Raw genomic sequence first — 21,130 nt, 5'->3', positions numbered from 1 at the left:
CAGTCAGTGTTTGGTACTCCACCTCATCCTCATCCACTCTGTGTTTACCCACACTTTTTTTTTTTTTTTTTCCATCAAAGGTCTAGCGTGATGACACTTTTTAAAAGCACAGGGTGATCCTCTGGGAGGAAAAAAGGGGAAAGGGAAATTAAGAGAAATTTCAAAATAACTCAGGTGAGGTATTTGTCACCGGCTGTAAAACCAACAGCAGTGGGCACTGGAGCACGACTTTTCATTCCTCTTGTGTTTTGATTGTTTGTGGAAGCAGCAGAACTCACTAGATGTTGTTAACTCTTACCTATTGTCTGTTTGCTTGCCGTCCTTGAACATGTGTTGCTTGCCCTGCAGCACAGTGACTAGTGTTTGTGCGACAGAGATGCTATTGTTTATGCATGTTTACATCATGTTCGGATACCCTGTCAAACTAAAATGATGCTCCTTATTTCTAAATATGGTGAAGAAAAAAAAGTGCAAATCAGAACCCCGACACCCCCTTTATTTATGCCCATCAAAAGGGAGTTTTCTGGTGCTTTTACCTTCATGTGATTCTCTCAGGCTTGGATTGAGAGAAAGTGGGAAGAGGGAGCCTCGGGCGGATGACAGGCTGTGGGCTGCGAGATCCTCGAAAAAACTCTGACTGATCAAAAAGACCCTGCAGTAGGAGGGGGCGAAGCAGAAACATGTGTTGTGCTGAGTGTTCTGTCATATCTGTCTCTTTCATACTTTCTCCTTGTCTTTGCTTCTTTCCTCCTCCCATTGTCCTTTGAATCCCTTTTCTGACTCTGTCTTTCTCTTCCTTCTTCGTATGGCCTACAACTTTCCAATAACTTCCATTTTGCTTTTTGTTTTTAACTTTTTCAACTCGTTTTCAGTGTTTACAGAGAAGAAGTGCATCATCTCTGCCGACCGGATAAGATGGACGTTTTTTTCTTCCCTGCTGTGTAGTATTATTTGAATGACTTACTCCAACAATGAGTCTTTTAGGTTGATTGGTTAAACGTTACACATGTGACAATGATGTAACCAGACTTAACCAGAATCTACATCCACTCTGAGTTTCCACTTTTAGACCATGAAACACTCAAATGTAATGTAGTGTTCCTCATTTTTAGAACCTTATTCCTTATACAACAACAATATTTTTTAGACGATGCCGTTTGTCTACGCAACAATATCACCAAAGCCGTCCTTCTTCCTTTCAATGCAGCTTAAATGTGTCGGTCTATTTTGGGATTGCCATTTGAAAAGTATCACTAATAACAAAAGTTAAAAAAAAAAAAACACTTTGAAGTGAGCGGTGAAGAACATCTGCTTTCATAGTTGTATAATCAGAATTACAGCTGCACGATATGAGAGAAATATGCAGAGTTCAATATCGCTATAATGATATGAAGTGCTTTAAATTTTACAAAAACTAAAGAGTTCATATTCACTTTAAATCAAAGTTTTTGTCTTTCTGATGTTCATCATGTTAAACAGAATTATTCTTGAATCCAAAATAAATTCAAAAAAGATCTTGATTTTTTCTCCGCTCACAATTTTGCACCAATTCCTCTAAAGTTAGAAGAAAGTTATCCACATCAACGATGTGTGAAGGGGGTGCCAGAGAGCCTAGTGGTTATTTTGTGCTCCTCGTGTACAGAGGCTGTAGTCCTCCTCACAGCAGCAGTGGGTTCGAATCCCACCTTGGTCCTTTGCAGCATGTCATCACCTAACTCTCTCCTCCCAACGTTACCCGTCTCTCTTCAGCTGTCTTATCTAATAAAGGCAAAAATGGCTCAAAACATATCTTTAAAACAATATTGTGTGACGCCATTAAACTCTATTCTGATAACAGAAACATAAAGTACAATAATAAAGTCATCAGATTCAATGAGTAGATGTTCTTATTTTCTTGTCTGAGCTTTAAACAGCTGTTATGATATTAACTTGATAAGGAAAGCTCTGATGCCGACAGTGAAAACATTTTCATGTAGCAAATGTTTGTTATTGATCTTGGAGTCGATAAAAAAAAAAAAAACAGCACTCTGTAAATATTACAGTCATGTAGCTATATTAAATGTCACTTTAAAATGGAAAGGTTTCAGCGTGGAGTAAAGACTTGTTATTTCCAGTGTTCCTTTTCTATTCAAAATCTATAAATGTTTAATGTTCTTTCTGTGCACGGAGAAAATTGGAGATAACCAAAGCTCCATATTTTTCGCACGTCTTTTCGTTCTTTAACCTGATGTTCATCGTCTCTAAAATGATCCTATAGGACCAATAACACTCGACTGTATCAGCAAAATCTGATACACTTTTCCCCAGTTTTAGGCCAGAGGGCAGTGGAACACGTGTAATAAACCCCCATAATCCCCCATTCAGTGGTTCATTTGATATAATCCTCCTCTCCTTTTTGTTTCCTTCTCTCTCCTTTCCTTTCCATTTCTTTCCTCTCCTTTTATTTCCTCTTCCTCCTCTCCCATATATTTAAAGAAATGCTCCTGCGTCATCATCCGCCCACCCACATTTCACGGAAGACTCCCCGAGTGGGTGAGATTAATGCAGTCCTCGGTAGAATCCAAACCTTTGATATTACAGCACAGTTCAGAGGAGGTCAGCAGCTCTGTAATCCCATATATCAGAACCGAAATGTAATGATTTTAATGGACTTACACAAAATATAAAACTCTTTCTTGCTCGGCGGCTCGCTCGCACACACGTCCTCTAAGGGCCTCTCTGAGCTGGTCGTAAAGCCCAGAAGTTGACCTGCGGGGTCACAGGTTTGAGATTAATTTTCCCAAAAAGCATTTTGAGCACACTGATGTGGCACGGAGGCCCCACGGAGAAAGGAGTGATCACATGAAGACTTTTTGCATGGAGAGAGAAAGAGAAGGGGCCTTTTAATGACTTTCTCCTTACAGCCCACTTTCCTAAAGACACTTTTTCAAACTTTTTACAACTAGTTATGGCTTTTTGATTTTGTTTTTTTACTTCCTCTCTCAGAGCCTTCATGACCTGTTGATCAGTTTTGTTTGATGTTTTTTTTTTTGAACACCTGATTCAGTTTATCATCAACATCTGGCAAACACATTTTGTACTCATCGAACTATCATCTGTACTTATTTTCATTCATGATTAATCTACTGATTGGCCTTACAATTACTTGTTTGGGGCATTAACCAGTCAAATTTACAGCTTCAAACATTTGTTTTTTAACTCTTGTCCTTCAAGACATTTAGTTTTCAGTTAACTATATTATAAAAAAAGTAAAAGAAAACAATCTAATCCTCGTATTTTAGAGGCTGACACAACTACATTAGGAGTTAAAGTTGTTGACAAAAACATCAATAAGTTAAATTAAATGTCTCTTAAAGTGTGTTGTAAGTCGTTTTTAATCTGTTTAGAAATGCTTTCCCCTAAATAAACAGTAAAACACTGATGAATCATTGAAGATTAAAACATGTGGACACTTTTAAGTCGTGTAACATTCATGCACCTTGATAAGAATCAGACCATTTCACCAGAAGATGTTGGTATGCCACAGGTGTCACCTCTCAGTCATCATGTAGAATCTCACATCCACACTCAGTACCTGCGTCTACCTGCCCCCCCCCCCCCCCCCCCCCCCCCCCACACACACACACTCTCAACGTGGCCCTATAAGACCCCCCATCTTGCAAAGGGATGCCGGGGCTTCTTCCTGAAAGTTGTTTTTCCTCTCTCTTACTGTCTTCTTTTTATCTTTGTATCTACTGTAAGCGGATTTGTTTTGACAAACGAGGTCAGTGTTACAGTGAGGAAGTTTCCTGCATCTCTTTCTATATTATGGTCTCTCTCTCTCTCTCTCTCTCTCTCTCTCTCTCTGAGAAACCCTCTACAGTGCATCATGTGCTGTGAGGAGCCGATAGATTCTACACAGATTTTCTTAATGATGCAACCAGCTGTCTTCACAAACATTAGTGCACAGTAGGCCCTAATGGGAAATGAAGCTGTTGTATAATGTAGTAGAGAAACAACATTGATGCTTTTCAGTAATCTTTCCCTCAGAGTCGATTCTTGCTTCTGTGTTTTTTTTTCCTTCACACACATGGGGGGGCAATCAGTGAGTCAGGAATGGAGAGATGGGATAAAACGTGGGGTGGGGGATAAAAGAAAGGAGATAAATGGAAGAGACTGAGAACCATTATACCGTAAATGTAATACCAGCCTCCATTTTAGAAGAAAATTGCCCATCTCCTTTCGCTTTCGACTTTGATGTGCATTTGATGGATAGGCAGCTGTGTGTTCGATACCCATTCACTGAAAGACCTCACACACACACACTGTGCTCTGATAACCTGATCCCCCCCCCCCCCCCCTCTCCATCAGCGACATCAGTGTGGCCTGTCAGAGCAGGCTGATGAGTTTCTCCCTGCTTTGTCTGCTCATCAGCACAGTGAACGATTAATTCCTCATAATCTTTACACAAATATATGACCAGAAGGGGGAATTTTCAACAACCCTGATTTCTTAATCATGACTTCTTATTCTCTAAGCAAAACTCGACTCATATTTTTCTTAATGACAAACTTTGATTGCTTTTATTGTTTCAGTGCTACAAAGCTCATGACGTATAGGACGCATACCCCCGCCCGTCTCATTGTAAAATGCATGGAATCAGCACATGATACGTCTTGCATGGCAATACAACGATGGCTGCCGTCGCATATAGGCTATATACTGGAGCTACAACACTTAATAAACATGAGCTTGTACATTAAGAGCGAAAGTTCCTGTTTTGTGTCTCATTTCAACAGTGACCCCTGGTTTTCTGTTGGTTTTTTTTCCCCCACACGGTCCTTGAACACAACCCGAAAAGAGACAGTCCCTGAATAAAAGTCTGGGCCATAATTTTTTGCTGTTCAAAACAGTCAGTGAACATTTCCTGCTGTCCGTTTAATAATCATTCCACATTTCCCCCCTTTACGTTTGTTCAGGCTCTGTGGAATTTGCATCTTATAATCTTCTTGAAAGCACTTTGGAAGTCTTTGTTAAAGTAGGCATATATGATGGGGTTGAGGAGGGAGTTGGAGTAGCCCAGCCAGTTTATGACAGCGCCCAGCCAGTCGGGCATGTAGCAGCTCTCTGCACAGAAAGGAAGCACCAGCGCGACGATGAAAAACGGCAGCCAGCAGAAAATAAAAGTTCCCATGATGATCCCGAGTGTTTTCACCGTTTTGCGCTCCCTGGCGAGCGCGATCTTCCTCTTCGCACCCGAGTTCTTCTCATTCATGTTTTCATAACCCTGCGAGGAGGACTGAGGAGTGTTGGGCAGGGGCAGGTGTGTCTTTGAGTTGCTGCTGACTTCTATGATCTCCAGTGACTCCCCTTCCTCCCCGTGCTTCACCGCGCCGTTTACGCACGGAGAGCTGGGTTTCGAGTCGTCGCTGCGCCTCCAGCCTTTGACCCCGGCCTCGCCGTTTGTTTTCTTGTGGAAGATGGCCGGAGACACACTCAGACACTTGTCGGACACTTTTGCTTTCTCGGGCTTTTTCACCGTCTTTCGAATCCGAAACCGAGCCGCTTTGAATATTCTCCCGTACAGGACCAGCATGAGGATGAGAGGGATGTAAAAAGCTCCGAATGTGGAGTAGATGGTGTAGCCCGGGTCCTGGCTGATCATGCAGGCGTCGGGGTTCGCTCTGTCTTCGGCGCTTCTCCAGCCTAACATGGGCGGAATAGAGATGGAGAAACCAATTAGCCAAGTTACGCTTATCAGGATTGCTGCTCGCCTCGGTGTCCGCTTATTGACATAGTCTATGGGGTCCGTTATTGCCCAGTACCTGTCCAAGGCTATTGCGCACAGATGCAGGATGGATGAAGTGCAACAAAGTACATCCAGAGAGATGAACACATCACAGATCTCCTGTCCCAGTGTCCACTTGTTCAAAACTTGGTAGAGGGCCGCCATTGGTAAAACCAGTACCGATACCATGAGGTCTGTGACGGCCAGGGATCCAATCAGGTAGTTGGCCACATTCTGGAGAGATCTCTCCAGGGCGATGGCAGCCACGACGCACGCGTTGCCAAATATGGAGCAGAGGATGAGGGCCCCCAGGAGCAGGGAAGTGATAATCTGGTAACTGAGCTCCACCTCTGGCAGGGACCGAGACCCCGTGGCATTCTCACCCGCGCCCCAGTCGGCCACCACCTCCGTCCCGCCAGGGTAACCGCTGGTGGCGTTGCTGTCGTTGCTGCTCGTGGCAATAAAATCCATAATGTGACTGCACTCGGAGCGCAACTTTTCCGAATAAGCAGGACACAGTCAGCCCCTCAGACTGCTGCTGCTGCTGCCGCTGTGCGTTTCACCGGCATCCATCGGAGTTACCGCGTTCGTGCCGTCGCTCTCAGGACGCATGACGCAGACTTGTGTGTGTGAGAGAGTGTGTGTGTGTGTGTAGGGGGTTGTGAGTGTTGACAGCCGGGTGCGCTCACTGGTACTGCGAATCATCTGAGCTTGGTGACGCCGTGAATTCATTTATACGAGCAGCTTCGGGTACGTCAGACCGTGTGGAGGTCGCCCCGGAGTTTTGTGCCTCTGCTCTCCGCGTTGCTCCGTTTTTCATTGCAGACAGCTGAGGAGTGCGCGCAGCTACTCTTTTCCTTTACTTCCTCAACAGTTTATTTATTTTTTTACTTGGGACACATCGAAGGCCACTTTTTTGTGGATTGCTTTTAGTTTTTATCTTACAATGTAAGGTGTCAGCCAGGATACACATTTGAAACTTTGGGTTTTTTTTTTTTAACAAAAAATAGCAAGTCAAAATATTTGGTTAACGATTACGTTTTTTTTAAAATCATTCACTAGTACTTTTCATTCAAGAAATTGTAATCGAGTTTAGAAAAGTTTAGACTGTTTACGGACTAAATAAGTCGTTTAAAGCCGGTTGGAGAGAACAGCATCATTCCCAGAGCGATGAGAGAGCGAGGGGTAGTTTCAGGACCATGGACAGCGCTACCTCAGCCCAGAGAGGAGAGCTGCTGCCATCTGCCGTTCATAAAGGCTACTGCATCAAATACTAACCAGTTGCGCACTGTGACTGTAATGTCAGGACAGATACTGTAGGAAGAGAGAGAGGAAGAGCTTATGTAGATGTATAGGGTTGAAGAGACTGTGAGGAAACAGCGTGATAGGAATGGATGATTCCCTGGAATCAAAATGTATTTTTTATTTATTTTGGCAGCCTATAATAATAGCCTATATAATACTAGCACTGAATCAGAAGACAGTCTGAAAAGAAAACCGGTGAGGGGAAATATACAATTCATTTCAGGATAGAGTTAAATCAAAAGTACATCAGAAAGGAAAAATGTGCTTAAGATATAAAGACGTATTTTTGTTTTGACATGCGCAGTGTGGAGAGAAGTCTTTTCTGGTACTGGGACTACCATACACGGTCAATAATATATTACTAAGAAGAAAAATAATGTCCATAAACAGTGTAGATTTGACAAAGAAATTCAAGCTTCATAAATTTGTTACTTTTATAAAAAGCATGATGAGCACATGATAAGCTATGATTTAGTACTTCTCATGCATAATTACATAACATTCAAGTCACTGTGCTAAACTGGTCTGTTTAAAAAGATTAACCTTGAAATCTTTGAAACAATGACAGGACATAATGAGAGTGTCTAAAAAAACGGAGTGGCTCTTTTGACCACCATGATTGACTAAACATTTTCCCAAAACCCCATCAACATCCCTGCATCACTGTAACCTCCAGTCCAGGAAGATAGCCAGGGCACATTCTATTAAAACAAACAAAAAAAAAAGTCTGAAGAGGGATACTGTGATTAAGTTTTTATTCCTGTGCACTTTGAAAGTTGTCTCATTGGTTAGAATTCCACTGAAAATGCCTCTTTCCTTTGAGAAGTTGTTGTTAAAGACGTTTAAGAAGTGATTACTTTACTTTTCTTGTTCTCCTAAAGAACAGCTTTGTCATAAGTGACACACACACAGAGTCTGGCTGGCGATGACCGACAGAGCTCTGGGAGCAGAGCTACAGAACCAGAGTATGTAGCCTGGTGACTTGAAGAGGTGCCCATCTCTTCCAGGGAACCATCACCCACCACATTATGTCTATCTGAGCAGACCTCATGCCTTCTCTCACAGTAGCACTGGATGAGGAAGTCTTTTCAGGACAACAAGTCCTCTCTCTCTCTCTCGCTCTCTCTCTCTCTCTCTCATCCTGCTCGAAGTCAGATCAGGACTTCCGGCCTTAAGAACTACTAGAACTCTTTACCTCATCCTGGAAATAATGCAAGTCACAGTTTGTGCAAGTTGGCTGTGTGGCCGATGGATCTCCTTTACCTTATGGGCTGGTGGAGACGAGCTGGTGGAGGGTAGAGAAATGACAATGTTTTTTAAGTCCACTCTGGTTCCACCTCAACAAGCTTTGCAATGCTGGAGCTCAGGTCTGAGTGAGGAGGAGCATCCGTGTCTTTCGCCTGATCGGCAATCCGACCTCGAATGTCTGTGAAAACAGAAACCAAGCTGCAAGACAATCAAGTACTATTTATCTTCAGATAGCAATCAAAAACATATCAGACAGTAATAATGTAGTAATTATAATGATAATGAAGATATTAAGAATCATTTAGTCTGCGTATTGTGTAAAAACACCATCAGTTATTAGATTAGATCAACTTTATTATGATAAAAAGCATAACAAAAAATTAAACATTTTACATTTTTAAAGATTAAGATTATAGAGACGTGATATTTTAAGAAAGTAGAAAGCCGAACATGTTAAAAGTTAATTGAAGTTGGGACTTGGGTTTGGGAACTGGAGGGTCGCCCGTTTAAGCCACGTTGTGGACCAAGTTTGGAAATTGGGCTGATAGCTGGAGAGGTGACAGTTCACTTCCTTGACACTGCAGAAGTGCCATTGAGCAAGGCACAGAACCCCCAAACTGTTTAGGTACTCTTTCATGTGCAGCCCCTCACTCTGACATCTCTCCATTAGTGCATGATCCTGTCTGTGTGTGTAGCATCTCTCCAGAAAGTTTCAGAACCTTACAGACCCCAAAAGTGCAGATACCTTGGTCCTCAGCCGAGTTTATTTTTATTTGTTATTTAACTTTAACCCCTTAAGTCCTTCAGTGTCTGATTTCTGTGATAGTTAGATATGATAGATAGGTGTTGATAATTAAAAATGGCATTAAGGAGTTCTGGTGCCTGTACATGTCTTCTCTGAAGCTGCTGTTGTCTTCCCTAAAGAACAATCGCCCTGTCTGTCTTATTCAAATGTTCTCTCTTGAAACTTTGATGCAGCCTGTTCATGACTCAACAAATATATTAATAAAGGCCTAAACGTTTCTTAGGTGCACTAACACTGGATATCTTTGGCAATGGAGCTATAGAAATCAAATCCCTGTCAATAAGAATTCGAAGAAGTAATATAGACACAGCTACACAAACACACACACACACACACACACACACACACACACAACAATCTTTACTTATAAAACACACAGGAAAAAAAAACCGCTGACAACATGGGACTGGACATGAGGGAGAAAAAGGTGGCTCTGGTTTATTCACCTTATTTTTGTACACTCAGTGGTTGCATAGCGGTGTGTTTCTATAGGTCACACAGAACAATAGTGAGGCCACGAACACTGCATCTATTGTAGTGGGGCTCAACAGGGGGACTTTGACTTCGTCAGCAGTGTGGAATGACCCAGGGGGCGAAAAGGGGTTTGAATTTGGGCCTAGAGGGCTGCACTGCTCACCTCCTCTACACTGGAACAGTCCGTGTGGAGATTAAATAAAGGTTTAAACTCTTCATCCAGAAGGAGAGGGAGGAGAGGAGATGACTTAGGGGAGGACGAGAAGGGAAAGACCTGGGTAGCTGCTTGAAGTCGCATCAGATGTTCCTCGCCGGTGGCTGAGGGGCTTGCCAAGGGCCAGCATGAGCTCCCAAGTTGGATCCTCTGGGGCGAGTGGCTCGAGCAGAATTGGACGTCCCGGATCTGAAGACGCTGATGAAGGATACAGTAACATTGAGACTAACAGCCGCCATTTGAGGGGAATAAAACCTGCAGATTTAGCTGGAGAGGGAAGATCAAGAAGTGTGGATCAGCTGGTGAGACCTGCCCTGCCAGGGAGGAAGGCACATAGGAAAACCTGCAGTAAGGACAGCAGAGGAGGAAGACAGAGAGAGGGAAACCATGACAGGGAAGAGGAGCATCAAAATGTCGGACGGGTTGAAGAAAAAGGAAAACAAAGACAGAGGAAGGTTGAAAAACCTGAGAAACATGCAGACGCGGATCAGGACGGAGAGGGAAGGGAAAGCACTGAAAGTTTGTCAAGTAGTAGTTCTGATGTCCAGGTAAACAGCACTGTGGAAGTGGGAGAAGGGTCAAACAGCTTCATGCGTCTTGGACCTCGCAATACCAATTTAAACCCACAATCCCCTTGGCTAGCAGTGAGGTCTTCCGCTCTCTCTCAGCCCCATAGCCAAACAAGATCCACTCCTCCAACCCCACAGAGATTTACATCCAGGACAGCCACAGAACTTCCCCGCAACTCCTCTAGCTCATCCAGAGAACCGGATCCATTCTGGGTGGACGTGAGAACTGGAGCAGCGGCCAGAAGATTCCGGCAAAGCCACCCGACTCGGACACCGAACCCATCTGTCACCAGCTCAGAGATAGGAGAAGAGGAAGAGGAAGTAGACGACGGAGAGGAAGGAGGAAGTGGTGTGATGGAGGTGACGAGTCAAGCTGTGACCTCAGTAGCTGTGCCGGCGTGTGTTCCTTTTGGGGAGAGGAGGAAGAATAAAAGAGAGAAGAACAGGATGAAGTGTCTGAGGAGGAGGCAGAGGAGACGGGAGAGGTGGAGACAGAGTCAACTGCAGGAGAACAGACAGGTGAAGGACACATTAACCAGATCATTTATCATAATATCTCATGTCACCTGCCTCAGAATCACTTTTTTGCAGGTCTCCGTCTTGCTCTTGTCACAGACTAAACCACTTTTTCTTTACTGTCTTGCAGTTTTTGACTAGTAGCCTTTTGATACATGCACAAAACTCCTGGACATTACACAAAAGCTTCAGGTTGAGCTACATTTGCTGCAAACAGGCAAATTATTCAACCCAATTTTTTTTCTAATAGCACACTAAAGACATTTCCAAAAGCTGTCAGTGTGCGCCGATATGTGAATGCAGTAGCTAATACTAATAATTTACCACGAGCAAGATGGCAGGGGTGACGATGTTTATATCCTGCGACCACCATCGTCCTGCACGTAATCAAGCTGCTTCACACTCTTTAGTATTTTGTTTATACGTTTAATACATCAGATTTTTCATAGCATTAAAGTGAAAATCTGTTGTCATAGCGTCAGATTTGGTTGCTTCAGCCACCCAATGTCTTTTCTCCATAACCTCCCCCCCCACATCATGATATGCCCCCATCAAACTGCTTCAACTGAACAGGCACAGGGAACGTAACTCTAAAGATGCTTATTCTGAGTCTGAGTCTTTTCTGAGTGGAATCCCGGTGTTTTAAATCCCACAATCACCTGACTGTTCCACAGACTGTTAGATAATAAGAACCACTATATGACTATCGTGGCCACTTTTTCTGTGTTTGGCTCAATGTGTACTAATCTCAATAGCCATTGTCTGTGCGGTTTAAAGAGGGGTTACATCTGAATTAGTTCCATGATGAGGCTCGGGCAGAGAGCCCTTCAAACCAGCCAGACAAAAGAGCAGATTATGTTTTTTTATTGGCAGCTGCAGATCTTCAGTAGACGGGTAGATTGAGATTATTTTTACTATTGAATTAGAGAATAGAATCCGTAGTTTTAAATCAGATAATATGCTTTTCACAATTTAATTCCCCACCTCTTTTTATATCGTTAAAGTTAAGATATTTTCACTCCCATGATCTGGCTCTAGAAGATATAATTGTGTCCATTTTAATGAGTTGGTTTATTTCTGTGGGGGACAACAGATGATAGAGCCACCTTGATAAGGTTTTTTAAAATCAACTTGCTACTCAAGTACCACAAGCTTAGCTTAATGGTCATTTAGCGGTCAAAAACTCAACCCTCTTTTGTCAACACCGCTTTAAATTGGCTGCATCGTGCTCCATGGATGCATTCAGCTAAAGCAGGAGCAGTATTTTGGGGGGCTTTTTTCCTTTCGACTAATAGTTGGTAAATTTGGAATATGTGTTTTTTAGGTTTCTTGCGAAGAATGTAAAGATGAGCATCCACATATACCATCATATACCAGCATACCATCTACCACTGTAAAATCATGCTTTTGATGTTTACTATTCAAGCTAAACTAATGATTATGATATTGTCCCTTGCCTTTAATCACTTATTTTAAATGTAATCCTCCTCTAAGCATTGAGTTTTCCTTTTATCGCTGGAGCGTCAGAAACTTTTCTTAGATCCTTCTTCTCTCCGATGTATAGCATGACTATTGGTACGCTAGCACAGTAAATTCACCAACATACAGCAAATATACTGGGAGATTAAAATGATTGGTTTAATCTACAATGTGTAATCTCATAATGTGTGTGTAAATGTTCTGCAGTGCAACTTTAAGTACATGATTAGCTTAGTTTAGCATGAGGACTCGTAGTTAACTGCTAGGCCTAGCTTGGCTCAACCAAAGAAAAAGAAATGCTCATAATTACATCTCAAAGCTCTTTAATGTTACTCTTGTGTTTCTTTCATTTGAACGCAAACAGATATATAAAGAATTTCAATGAAGTTTCACCAGGACTAACTACTGTGCTATAACTACAGTGCATCCTGACAAATAGTGCAGGGTTTCTATGCTACTGACTGTTTTGCTACATTTGCTGACTTTAAAATCACATTTTCAACACTAGAGCTGTTGTCTTAACATGTCTGTCTCTGTACAACTTAAAAAACAAATTCACTAGAAATTAATTTTATAGTACTTGATAAATATATTTGCATCTCCCCGTGCCCAGTGTTAATGTTAAGCTAATCTCCATACAAAAGGCAAACTCATAAGAATTGAATTAATCATCCTCTCTTACTCTCAGAGAAGTGAATAATCGTGTTAGCCAAATGACTCCCTTAAACTCTTTTTATTGATAAGACTGATTAAACTTGTCGGGTCGTTTATCATCATCAAGGCTTGCTGAGTGTGTACATGCTCTTTTCTCAGATCGGTCCAACCTCGCACATGCACAGTTTCACTCCTACTTGAGAGATACTCAGTTAATGTGTGACTTGCAGTTTTACAAAACATTTCTCACCACTTCTCATACTTTTCTGCCTTAAGCCCCGATAGCATGTTTTATTTTTTGAATATGTTTCACATTTGTAAAGATCATTTTAAATGAACGTTAAATTTAATTTTATGATTTTTTTTTTGCCTCTATTGGAGAGACAGGTCAGTGGATAGAGTAGGAAATCAGGGAGAGAAAGTGGGCAATGAAATGTGAAAAAGGAGCCACAGGTTAGAGTTGAAACCTCAGCCGCACGCTCTGAGGATTACAGCCTCTGTACATGGGGCGCGCAAACTACCCACTCGGCCACCGGCATTCCCCGTAAAATGAATTTGGACAATTTTACGGCCTACATATGAGGCTGGATCTTGCGTAACTGGTTGTACTTTTTGTGTACAGTTTAAAGTAGGTCAAAGGTCAGACTGAGTGTTCTTGACATCCCATTTCCCGCATGAAGTGGTTTCTTCCTGTGTGATTGAGAGGCAATTAGTGCTGGATTGTTTGGTGACTTTATCTAACTGCTCTAATTGCTGCTTTATGTAAGCTGAGATGTGGTTTGAGTCGATACTTGTATTTCTGCAGAAATTGTTCTTGCTATTGTACAAGGATAACAATTCTTTAAAATTTAGACATTTTTTTTCACATTAGTAATGCATTTTGTAAAATAAAGCTGATAGAGGTGGAGCTGAAGGTTTACTCCCTGTCAACATGTGTCTGAAGTTTTGCGTTCCTATAAATAAAGAAGGGTGTTTATTCTAGTGAAGTATACATTTATCAATGGAACGAAGTCAAAGCTGCCATCGTACTGTACCGTGCATGTTGCCAGGGGAGAGTCTCATTGGCCGTGATAAGTTGGGAGCTGTGTGTTCTTTCTTCTGTGTTAATGACACACCTGGGGAGGCAGAGCTGGTGCAACAGGGAAGTCCCTGGAGCCCCCTCTGGGCAAGAAAGTGGTAATTACTCTGGAAGCAGCCCCCTAAGCTTGATCAAGAGTGTATCTTTAGACACAAATCCCTGAGAGTCTTCTGACACAGGTTGGGGACTCAAGCAGCCCTGGATACTGTCCTCAAAACAGGTGCTTATACACCTCCTCATATGAGTAATAGTTAGAACTGGAAATTGAAAAATAAAAGAATTCAAATTAGACTAAAATCAATAAAGAGCAAGGCATCATCAGCGTAGAAAAATATCTTTTGTATTTCAGAATTGTGTCTGCATGGGCCATACGGTACTTTAAGGATATCCTACAATAACTTGCTCGCAGAGTATAACTACACCTCTGATTCTTGTTATGAATGGAGTTTAGAGCCAGCGTCAGGGTGAAATTGCTCTTTCTTATAAACAGTTTTTACACTTTATGGTAAGAAGTGAGAAGGTGTAGGAAGGTAGACGTTTCACTCTACAGAACTCACACCTGACACTTTCATGTCCTCACACATTATTACGCTGTACAGATAGCTGTCAGAGACATTTACACTCTTTGAATGGGGTGTATAAAAGAGGGGAGTGTTTTACACTGAATCTCAGGGGGAGGTTGAAAGAAGATATTTTCACTTTTATTTATTGCTAGCTGGTGTGTTGACATCTTGTAGCGATAATGTATGTTTTCTCGGTTTTTAATGTGACTGTCTGAGAAGCTGAGTCCATGTAGACATGGCCCCACAGAAATAGATTTAGCATCACATATTTACAAGTGATGCATGTGATTTAAACCTGCCTCAGTACAGATTGACACAATTACAAGTACAATATCAAACACAGAAAAAGCAATGATCAGCCTAATAATGCAGTATCAACAAAAATGTACAATGTTTAGAATGATGAAAACAGAAAGTAGACTATAATTTATTCATTTTTTAAAGGTTTGTTTTTTTAGATTTTTGTGCCTTTGTTTAGAGATAGGACATTGGATAGAGTCAGAAATCAGGGAGAGAGAGAGAGAGTGGACACATGAAGAAATAGAGCTACAGGTTAGATTTAAATTCAGACCGGCTGCTTGGAGGACCACAGCCCCCATAGGTGGGGTGCGCCCGAACCACTAGGCTACTGGCGTGGTGCACGTAGTAAACCATCTACAAAGTAAAATACAAAAATATTCTAATTATTTGTTAACAGTATCTAAAAAATATAGGCAACATTAGACTGAAATAGAAATCTCTGAATTTATTTAAAATTCCGGCTGTGGCTCAGTTGGTAGAGTCGGTTGTCTCTTAACCAGAGGTCGGGGGTTCGATCCCCAGCTCCTGCAGCCACATGCCCGATGTGTCCTTGGACAAGACACTTAAGCCTGAGTTGCTGCCGCTGCTTCGGTAGCCTGTGAATGTGTATAAATTGGATTAGTTAGTTCTGATGGTCACTTTACATACCAACCTCTACCGTCAGTGTGTAAATGGGTGTGAATGGGTAGGTGTTACCTGTGGTGTAAAAGCACTTTTAATAGTCAGATGATTAGAAACGCATATACAAGCTCAAGTCCATTTACCATTTTTAAAGGTAGAGCGGGATGGGAGACTATTCCAGAGGTTTAACAGTGACAACTTTTAATTCAGCTTTATCGTCCTTGATGTGAAATCTGTCCTACAAATATAAAAAATACAGGTAAAATAGACACACACAGGTATACATCACATAATAAGATATGTGAATGAATGAATACATCAAGTGAGAACAACATGCCTAGAGCATATCAAACTGCCACTAAAATCTTCATCGAGCATCACATGTGAATGGGTTCCATCTACTGGCTAGGGCTGGGAAATATATCGAGTTTTTAAGATATATCGATATATTTTCAAACAAGATATAGGGTAAGACAATATTGTTAATATCGATATAGTTTATGTTGCATTAAAATAACTTTATAGAGGTCCCAGTTCACCTTTTTCTCATCTCAATGATGATGACTGACTGTCTGTCCCTCTTAACCCTGCTCCTCCTCTCTCTCTCTCTTTTATTGTATTTAAGAAACATTTTTATTTTATAATATTACTTTTTAAATTCACAAACAGGTAGTTTGTCCATGTGTTTTCACTGTTAATAAAAGACATATCGATATATATATCGAGTATCGCCATTCAGCTAAACAATATTGAGATATGAGTTTTGGTCCATATCGCCCAGCCCTACTACTGGCTCATCATTTAGCAGTTGGATGATGGTCTGATTGATCAAAGACTTTTTCAGCCCGTGGCCTTTGAGAAGCTAACTCTCCGGATAGAGCTTGTAGTCACCATAAAGAGGATGAGCAGACAACTGTAAAATGTATTGAGCCATTGAGGTTGCTGTCGTCACGGGTCATTACTATGAATAACAAACTAAAGTGTTTGCATCAGCTTTTCACCATTTCATGTTTTCTCCTCTCCCAGAGTTCAACAGGAAACGCATCCAGCAGCAGCAGTGAGGATGACGAGGACGTGAGCGTCGGGGACAGAGAAGGCTACATCTGCGCCGTGTGTTTGGATGTTTACCTCAGCCCTTACATGTGTCACCCCTGTAACCACATCTTCTGTGAACCCTGTCTGAGGACACTGGCTAAGAACAGCCCCACCAACACACCCTGCCCCCTCTGCAGAACAATCATCACACATGTTTTCTTCCAGAAGGGTGAGCTGTCGGCCACAAAGCACTTACAGTACCATTGACATGATCTGATATGCTTATCTCCTCTACTTCTGACTCCACTCAGCGCTGTAGATCGAATAAAAAAAAGATGATTGAACTTACAGATAAAACAGGCTAGAAAAATGCGCGTCTGGAAGTGGAATAATCCATGACGGTAAATGTTTGCAGCTGTGCGTGCATTGTTTCTTTCTGTTCCCCGCTGCACACATGACATCTAAACTGCAGATTGTTCAGAGGGCCCAGCTGCAGATGTCCCAAATGGAGCAGAGCAGACCTTTAGTTCAGCACTCACCAGATGAGTCACCCCGACAGAAAAGACAAAATCAAACGCAACCTGAACACTTTTATTTTGTGTTTTCTGATGTTGATTAAAAAAAAACAGTACTCCTTATGGATGAAAAGTGTGTTGTGATATGAGATGATTTTTTATTTTTTTAAATTAGAGAAGAAAAAAATGACACCTTAGTGTTAAAATGAAACTATCTATGAAACATCTTTAAACAATGATGTCACAGAACGTATTGTAAGGATGATATTTTTATGCTTTGAAGTGTGGGACGTATTTTATGTAACCTCATGATCACTGCACACTGATTGCATGGGACATGGTCTGATTTGGACAAAGCTATGAATAAGTAATGAAGTTCTGTGATTCACTTTGGCCTACTTCTGGCTGTATGTAGGAGAAATCGAGCGGCAGCAGGGACACTGCTGTGGCCATAAAAAGGCAGAGTGGCCATTGTTACGAGCACTGCAGACACACTAAGGGCTCTTGTGAGTGATTAGGTGACAAGGATTGTAGAGTAGATTCTTGTGTTGATTACCAAAGCCAAGGTCGCACAGAAACAGAACAAGGAGAAAATGAGGTCTGGTGATGCTGCATCAGCTACTTTAGTTCAAATGTGTTGAATAAATCAAACGCAATCTATCTCAGCCATCAAGCAGTGGAGGTGTGAAAAAGATGTGCACTTCTGATAATGCTATGTCCCAACCCCCCCTGTCTTTTTTTTAACAGAGCTAAACCAAACAGCGAGGACATTCTTCCCAAAGGAATACCTTTCTCGGAAACAGAATTTCCAGAAAGCAAGTTGTGCAAAGTGGCCACTGCCGAGCTGTAGGAAGCTATTTCGCATCTTTGGAGGCAAGTTTTAAATTACCAATACATGCAAAATATCTCAGTAATAAAGGCTATACTTTCAAATGTCTTGTATCTTGTATGTAAGATTGAAAGAAGAGAGAACCTGCTACATGTTACACAGCTATGTAGCATACAGAATGCTAATGTAAGTGGCTGCCTTTCCCACTTTAACATATACTTTCTTATTAAACACAGTATTGGAGGATAATTTCCACAATTTAGTCTCTAATTTGTACAACTGTTGACCTTTTACCACGAATTATATCAACATGAGATCAACAATCTCACATTGAACGTTAACTGAAAAGGTTCACCTGAGCTGAACAGTTTCAAGGAATACAGTAACACAACATCAAAGCGCCTACTTAAACCATTTGTACCAAACGATGGTTGTAAGTGAAAAGTCTTTGTAACTTGATGAAGCCACACTCACTGGCTTCTGAAGAGGCTTTTTGAAACCTCAAGATGGCGGTCCCTTACTTTAGAAAGGCTATCTCAACTCAAACTTTCCATCACTCTAAAACAGGCGGAGGGGATTTGAGACAATCTTAAGCCTCCTGGCTAATAGCTACAGCGCAGCCTCAGCCTGTCAGTCAACCCTGATTTGCCCCTTATTATGCAAAATGATGTCTGACTCTTAGTCTAATATTATCAAAACAGATTCCTTAATAAGAAAAAAATCACCCTGGTGAGTGTTTCACAATGAAGAAAGGTGTTATAGAGACCAAAAACATTTTTTCATCCAGGCTGTAAACATGTTTATTTCTGCTGTAAAGAAATTGGCATTTAAAATGGGATCTACTGGGGATTTCTTGGCTTTTGCAGCCAACCTCAAGTGGACACTCTAGGAACTGCAGTTCTTTGTGCTTTTGCATTGGCTTCATTTTTCAACACCAAAGGTTTCTGCTTGGAAGTTTCCCAGCCTTCTCTACACTTAGAATTAGAGAAGTTAAATGTTTAGATACTTAGTCTAAAATAATAAGAACAACCATTAGAAATCCCAGGAGGTGATTACAAATATATTGACCTTCTCATCTGATTTGACCCTCTACATTCCTAGAAACATTTCTGAGGGCATGACCCTGGAGTCTTTGATGGTATTGCTGAGATTTTGACAAGAAGTAACAATATGTAACTTTCCCCCCTCAAAATAGTAGTTTTCAAAGTTCGATCTAATAGCCGAATAACTTTCAGCAGGGAGATAGGCGTCTATCCCATGTCCACAGAGTGTCCTGGTCACCTGTTTTCTGCACTATGTAAGTTTTGTAGCAGGCCGTTATCATCTTGCGAGAAGTGCTTACAGCTTTATAGCACTACTTCACAACCAGCCTTCAGCTACAAAGCAGCAGGTGTCAACGTTGTCTCACGTTTAGCGGCCTGAATGGGTGCAAGAAAGTCATCTAACCCAATATGTTTCAGGGTTGCATAAAAATAAATAAAATAATACATCCATCTTTTGCCAAAAAGTTGTCCCTTTCCCTGTCAATCTTCAAGTCAGCTTGATAAGTTTGGAACCTTACAAAGCTATCTCAACTAGCATGTAACCATTTAACCAGCGCTAATAGACATCAAACCACGCTTGCAAAGTCAATCTATATGGTTTTTGGCGTCTCCTGTCTTAGACGGGTATGCTACCTTCTGTTTGTCAACAAATGCACATTATTGATGAGGGGGAGGTCTTAACAGCACAATGTGTGTTTTACCACAGTGCAGTTGCACTCAGAGACCTTTGGGGGGCGACAAAGCGCACCCAACCAAATTCCTACATGTTGCTTTTAACCTTTTTGAAAAGCGGGCCCTAATCAACAGCTATTTAAATAGTCCCAAATGTTTTTCCTTTAGAATGATTTACTTATACAAATGACACTGTCACTAGTGAGTCATAATAGGTGGGAAAATATTTTACAAATATTTTATGCCAATTTCCATACATTTCAGGTGTCAAATAAATAAAAACCTCCTGTTCTTAAGACTCATTTGTCACCCACACCAGGCTTCCAGAGACCGTCTAGCCCCATTGCTCGACGCCAGTTCCCCCATGGAGGAGGCTACCGTCTGGACGCTTTGGACTTTGAGGATGACTCTCGTGGCTGGCGCTTTGACATGGACATGGTCATCATCTACATCTACTCCGTCAACTGGGTTATTGGATTCTTCATATTCTGCTTCCTTTGCTACCTCTTCTTCCCTTCTTTTTGAAACTCCCAGCAACACTGGTGGAGGCTGAAGACACTGAATGCTGAGGGTAAAATACGGAATTAAAGATGAAGCAGGGGGCAGGGACCTACATATATATACTGTATATAGGAGAGAGGGGGAAACAGAGGTGTAATGAAAGACAATGAAATTCAAGCAGGGGCTGGCGTGGTGGAGGGTAAACAACAGTGTGCCAGCTTGTTGTTTCTCATTAATAAATGATTGAAATGGGGAAATTGTGAAAAAGGGGATGTTTGGGAATACAATGTTCTCTGTCTCCACATGATGCACATGTAATGTAGGTTGCACAACATGTTTTCCCCCTTGTGAAGAGGGGAGTTAATCTCCTGCAACATGACGTTTCAGTTCCACAACAGGTATGGCTTATTCCCAGGAAATACTTTAGAGCAAACGATACTTCAACAATTATCCTTTTGCTTACAACAACAGTAAACGAAACAGAATTAACACAAAGAGCATTGTTTGGGTTGGTTTTCATGCTAACTGCATCAAAGATTTGCTCTTTTTTATGGGTTTGAGAACATTGGTTTAGGATTTTATAAACCTCTGTTTTCCAATTTATCACTGCACAGCATATATTTGCTTCTAAAACATTTTCAATTGGCAGCTTCTATATACAGTAACAAACAGTATTTTTGCTACACATTTTAATTCATTAAATGATAAGTTATAATGTCTTGTTTTTTGTTTCAGAGCAGCCCCAGGAGGGAGTTTGGTTGCATAAAAGTTTACTGACAGAAAACAGCAGTACATACAGTTTTGCATCCGTGGATTTAAAATTGAACACTTAACTTGAAGAAAATTAGGTTTTTCAACGTGAAATTATTTGTGACTGTCGAATAAATCATTTATTTCTTGACACATTGCAGGTTTATTACATTCATTGAAGGTTCCTTAGGT

General features: G+C 41.4%; 2 protein-coding genes across 2 annotated transcripts; one reads left to right on the top strand and one right to left on the bottom strand.

Annotated features, from left to right (window-relative positions):
- Positions 1 to 4,811: 4,811 nt before the first annotated feature.
- htr1aa (5-hydroxytryptamine (serotonin) receptor 1A a) lies at positions 4,812 to 6,700 on the bottom strand. The gene has a single exon (XM_061038770.1). The coding sequence runs from the start codon at positions 6,236 to 6,238 to the stop codon at positions 4,955 to 4,957; it is 1,284 nt and encodes a 427-aa protein (XP_060894753.1). The 5' UTR covers positions 6,239 to 6,700; the 3' UTR covers positions 4,812 to 4,954.
- Positions 6,701 to 9,587: 2,887 nt separating this feature from the next.
- Positions 9,588 to 21,087, top strand: rnf180a (ring finger protein 180a). The gene is made up of 4 exons (XM_061039069.1): positions 9,588 to 10,901; positions 16,620 to 16,857; positions 17,891 to 18,016; positions 20,007 to 21,087. Exons 1-4 carry the CDS (start codon positions 9,942 to 9,944, stop codon positions 20,210 to 20,212), a joined length of 1,530 nt encoding a protein of 509 aa, XP_060895052.1. The 5' UTR covers positions 9,588 to 9,941; the 3' UTR covers positions 20,213 to 21,087.
- Positions 21,088 to 21,130: the final 43 nt, after the last annotated feature.

This window comes from Labrus mixtus, chromosome 5 (assembly GCF_963584025.1).
Source record: "Labrus mixtus chromosome 5, fLabMix1.1, whole genome shotgun sequence".
Taxonomy (NCBI): Eukaryota; Metazoa; Chordata; class Actinopteri; order Labriformes; family Labridae; genus Labrus; species Labrus mixtus.
This window is presented reverse-complemented; position numbering and strand designations above follow the sequence as displayed.

Bases quoted from the DNA above. Each gene is read 5' to 3' on its own strand.
- htr1aa (XM_061038770.1), bottom strand. From the start codon at position 6,238: ATGGATTTTATTGCCACGAGCAGCAACGACAGCAACGCCACCAGCGGT.
- rnf180a (XM_061039069.1), top strand. From the start codon at position 9,942: ATGAGCTCCCAAGTTGGATCCTCTGGGGCGAGTGGCTCGAGCAGAATT. The intron at 10,902-16,619 runs GTGAAGGACACA...CTCCTCTCCCAG, and splicing joins AACTGCAGGAGAACAGACAG to AGTTCAACAGGAAACGCATC. The intron at 16,858-17,890 runs GTGAGCTGTCGG...TTTTTTTAACAG, and splicing joins ACATGTTTTCTTCCAGAAGG to AGCTAAACCAAACAGCGAGG.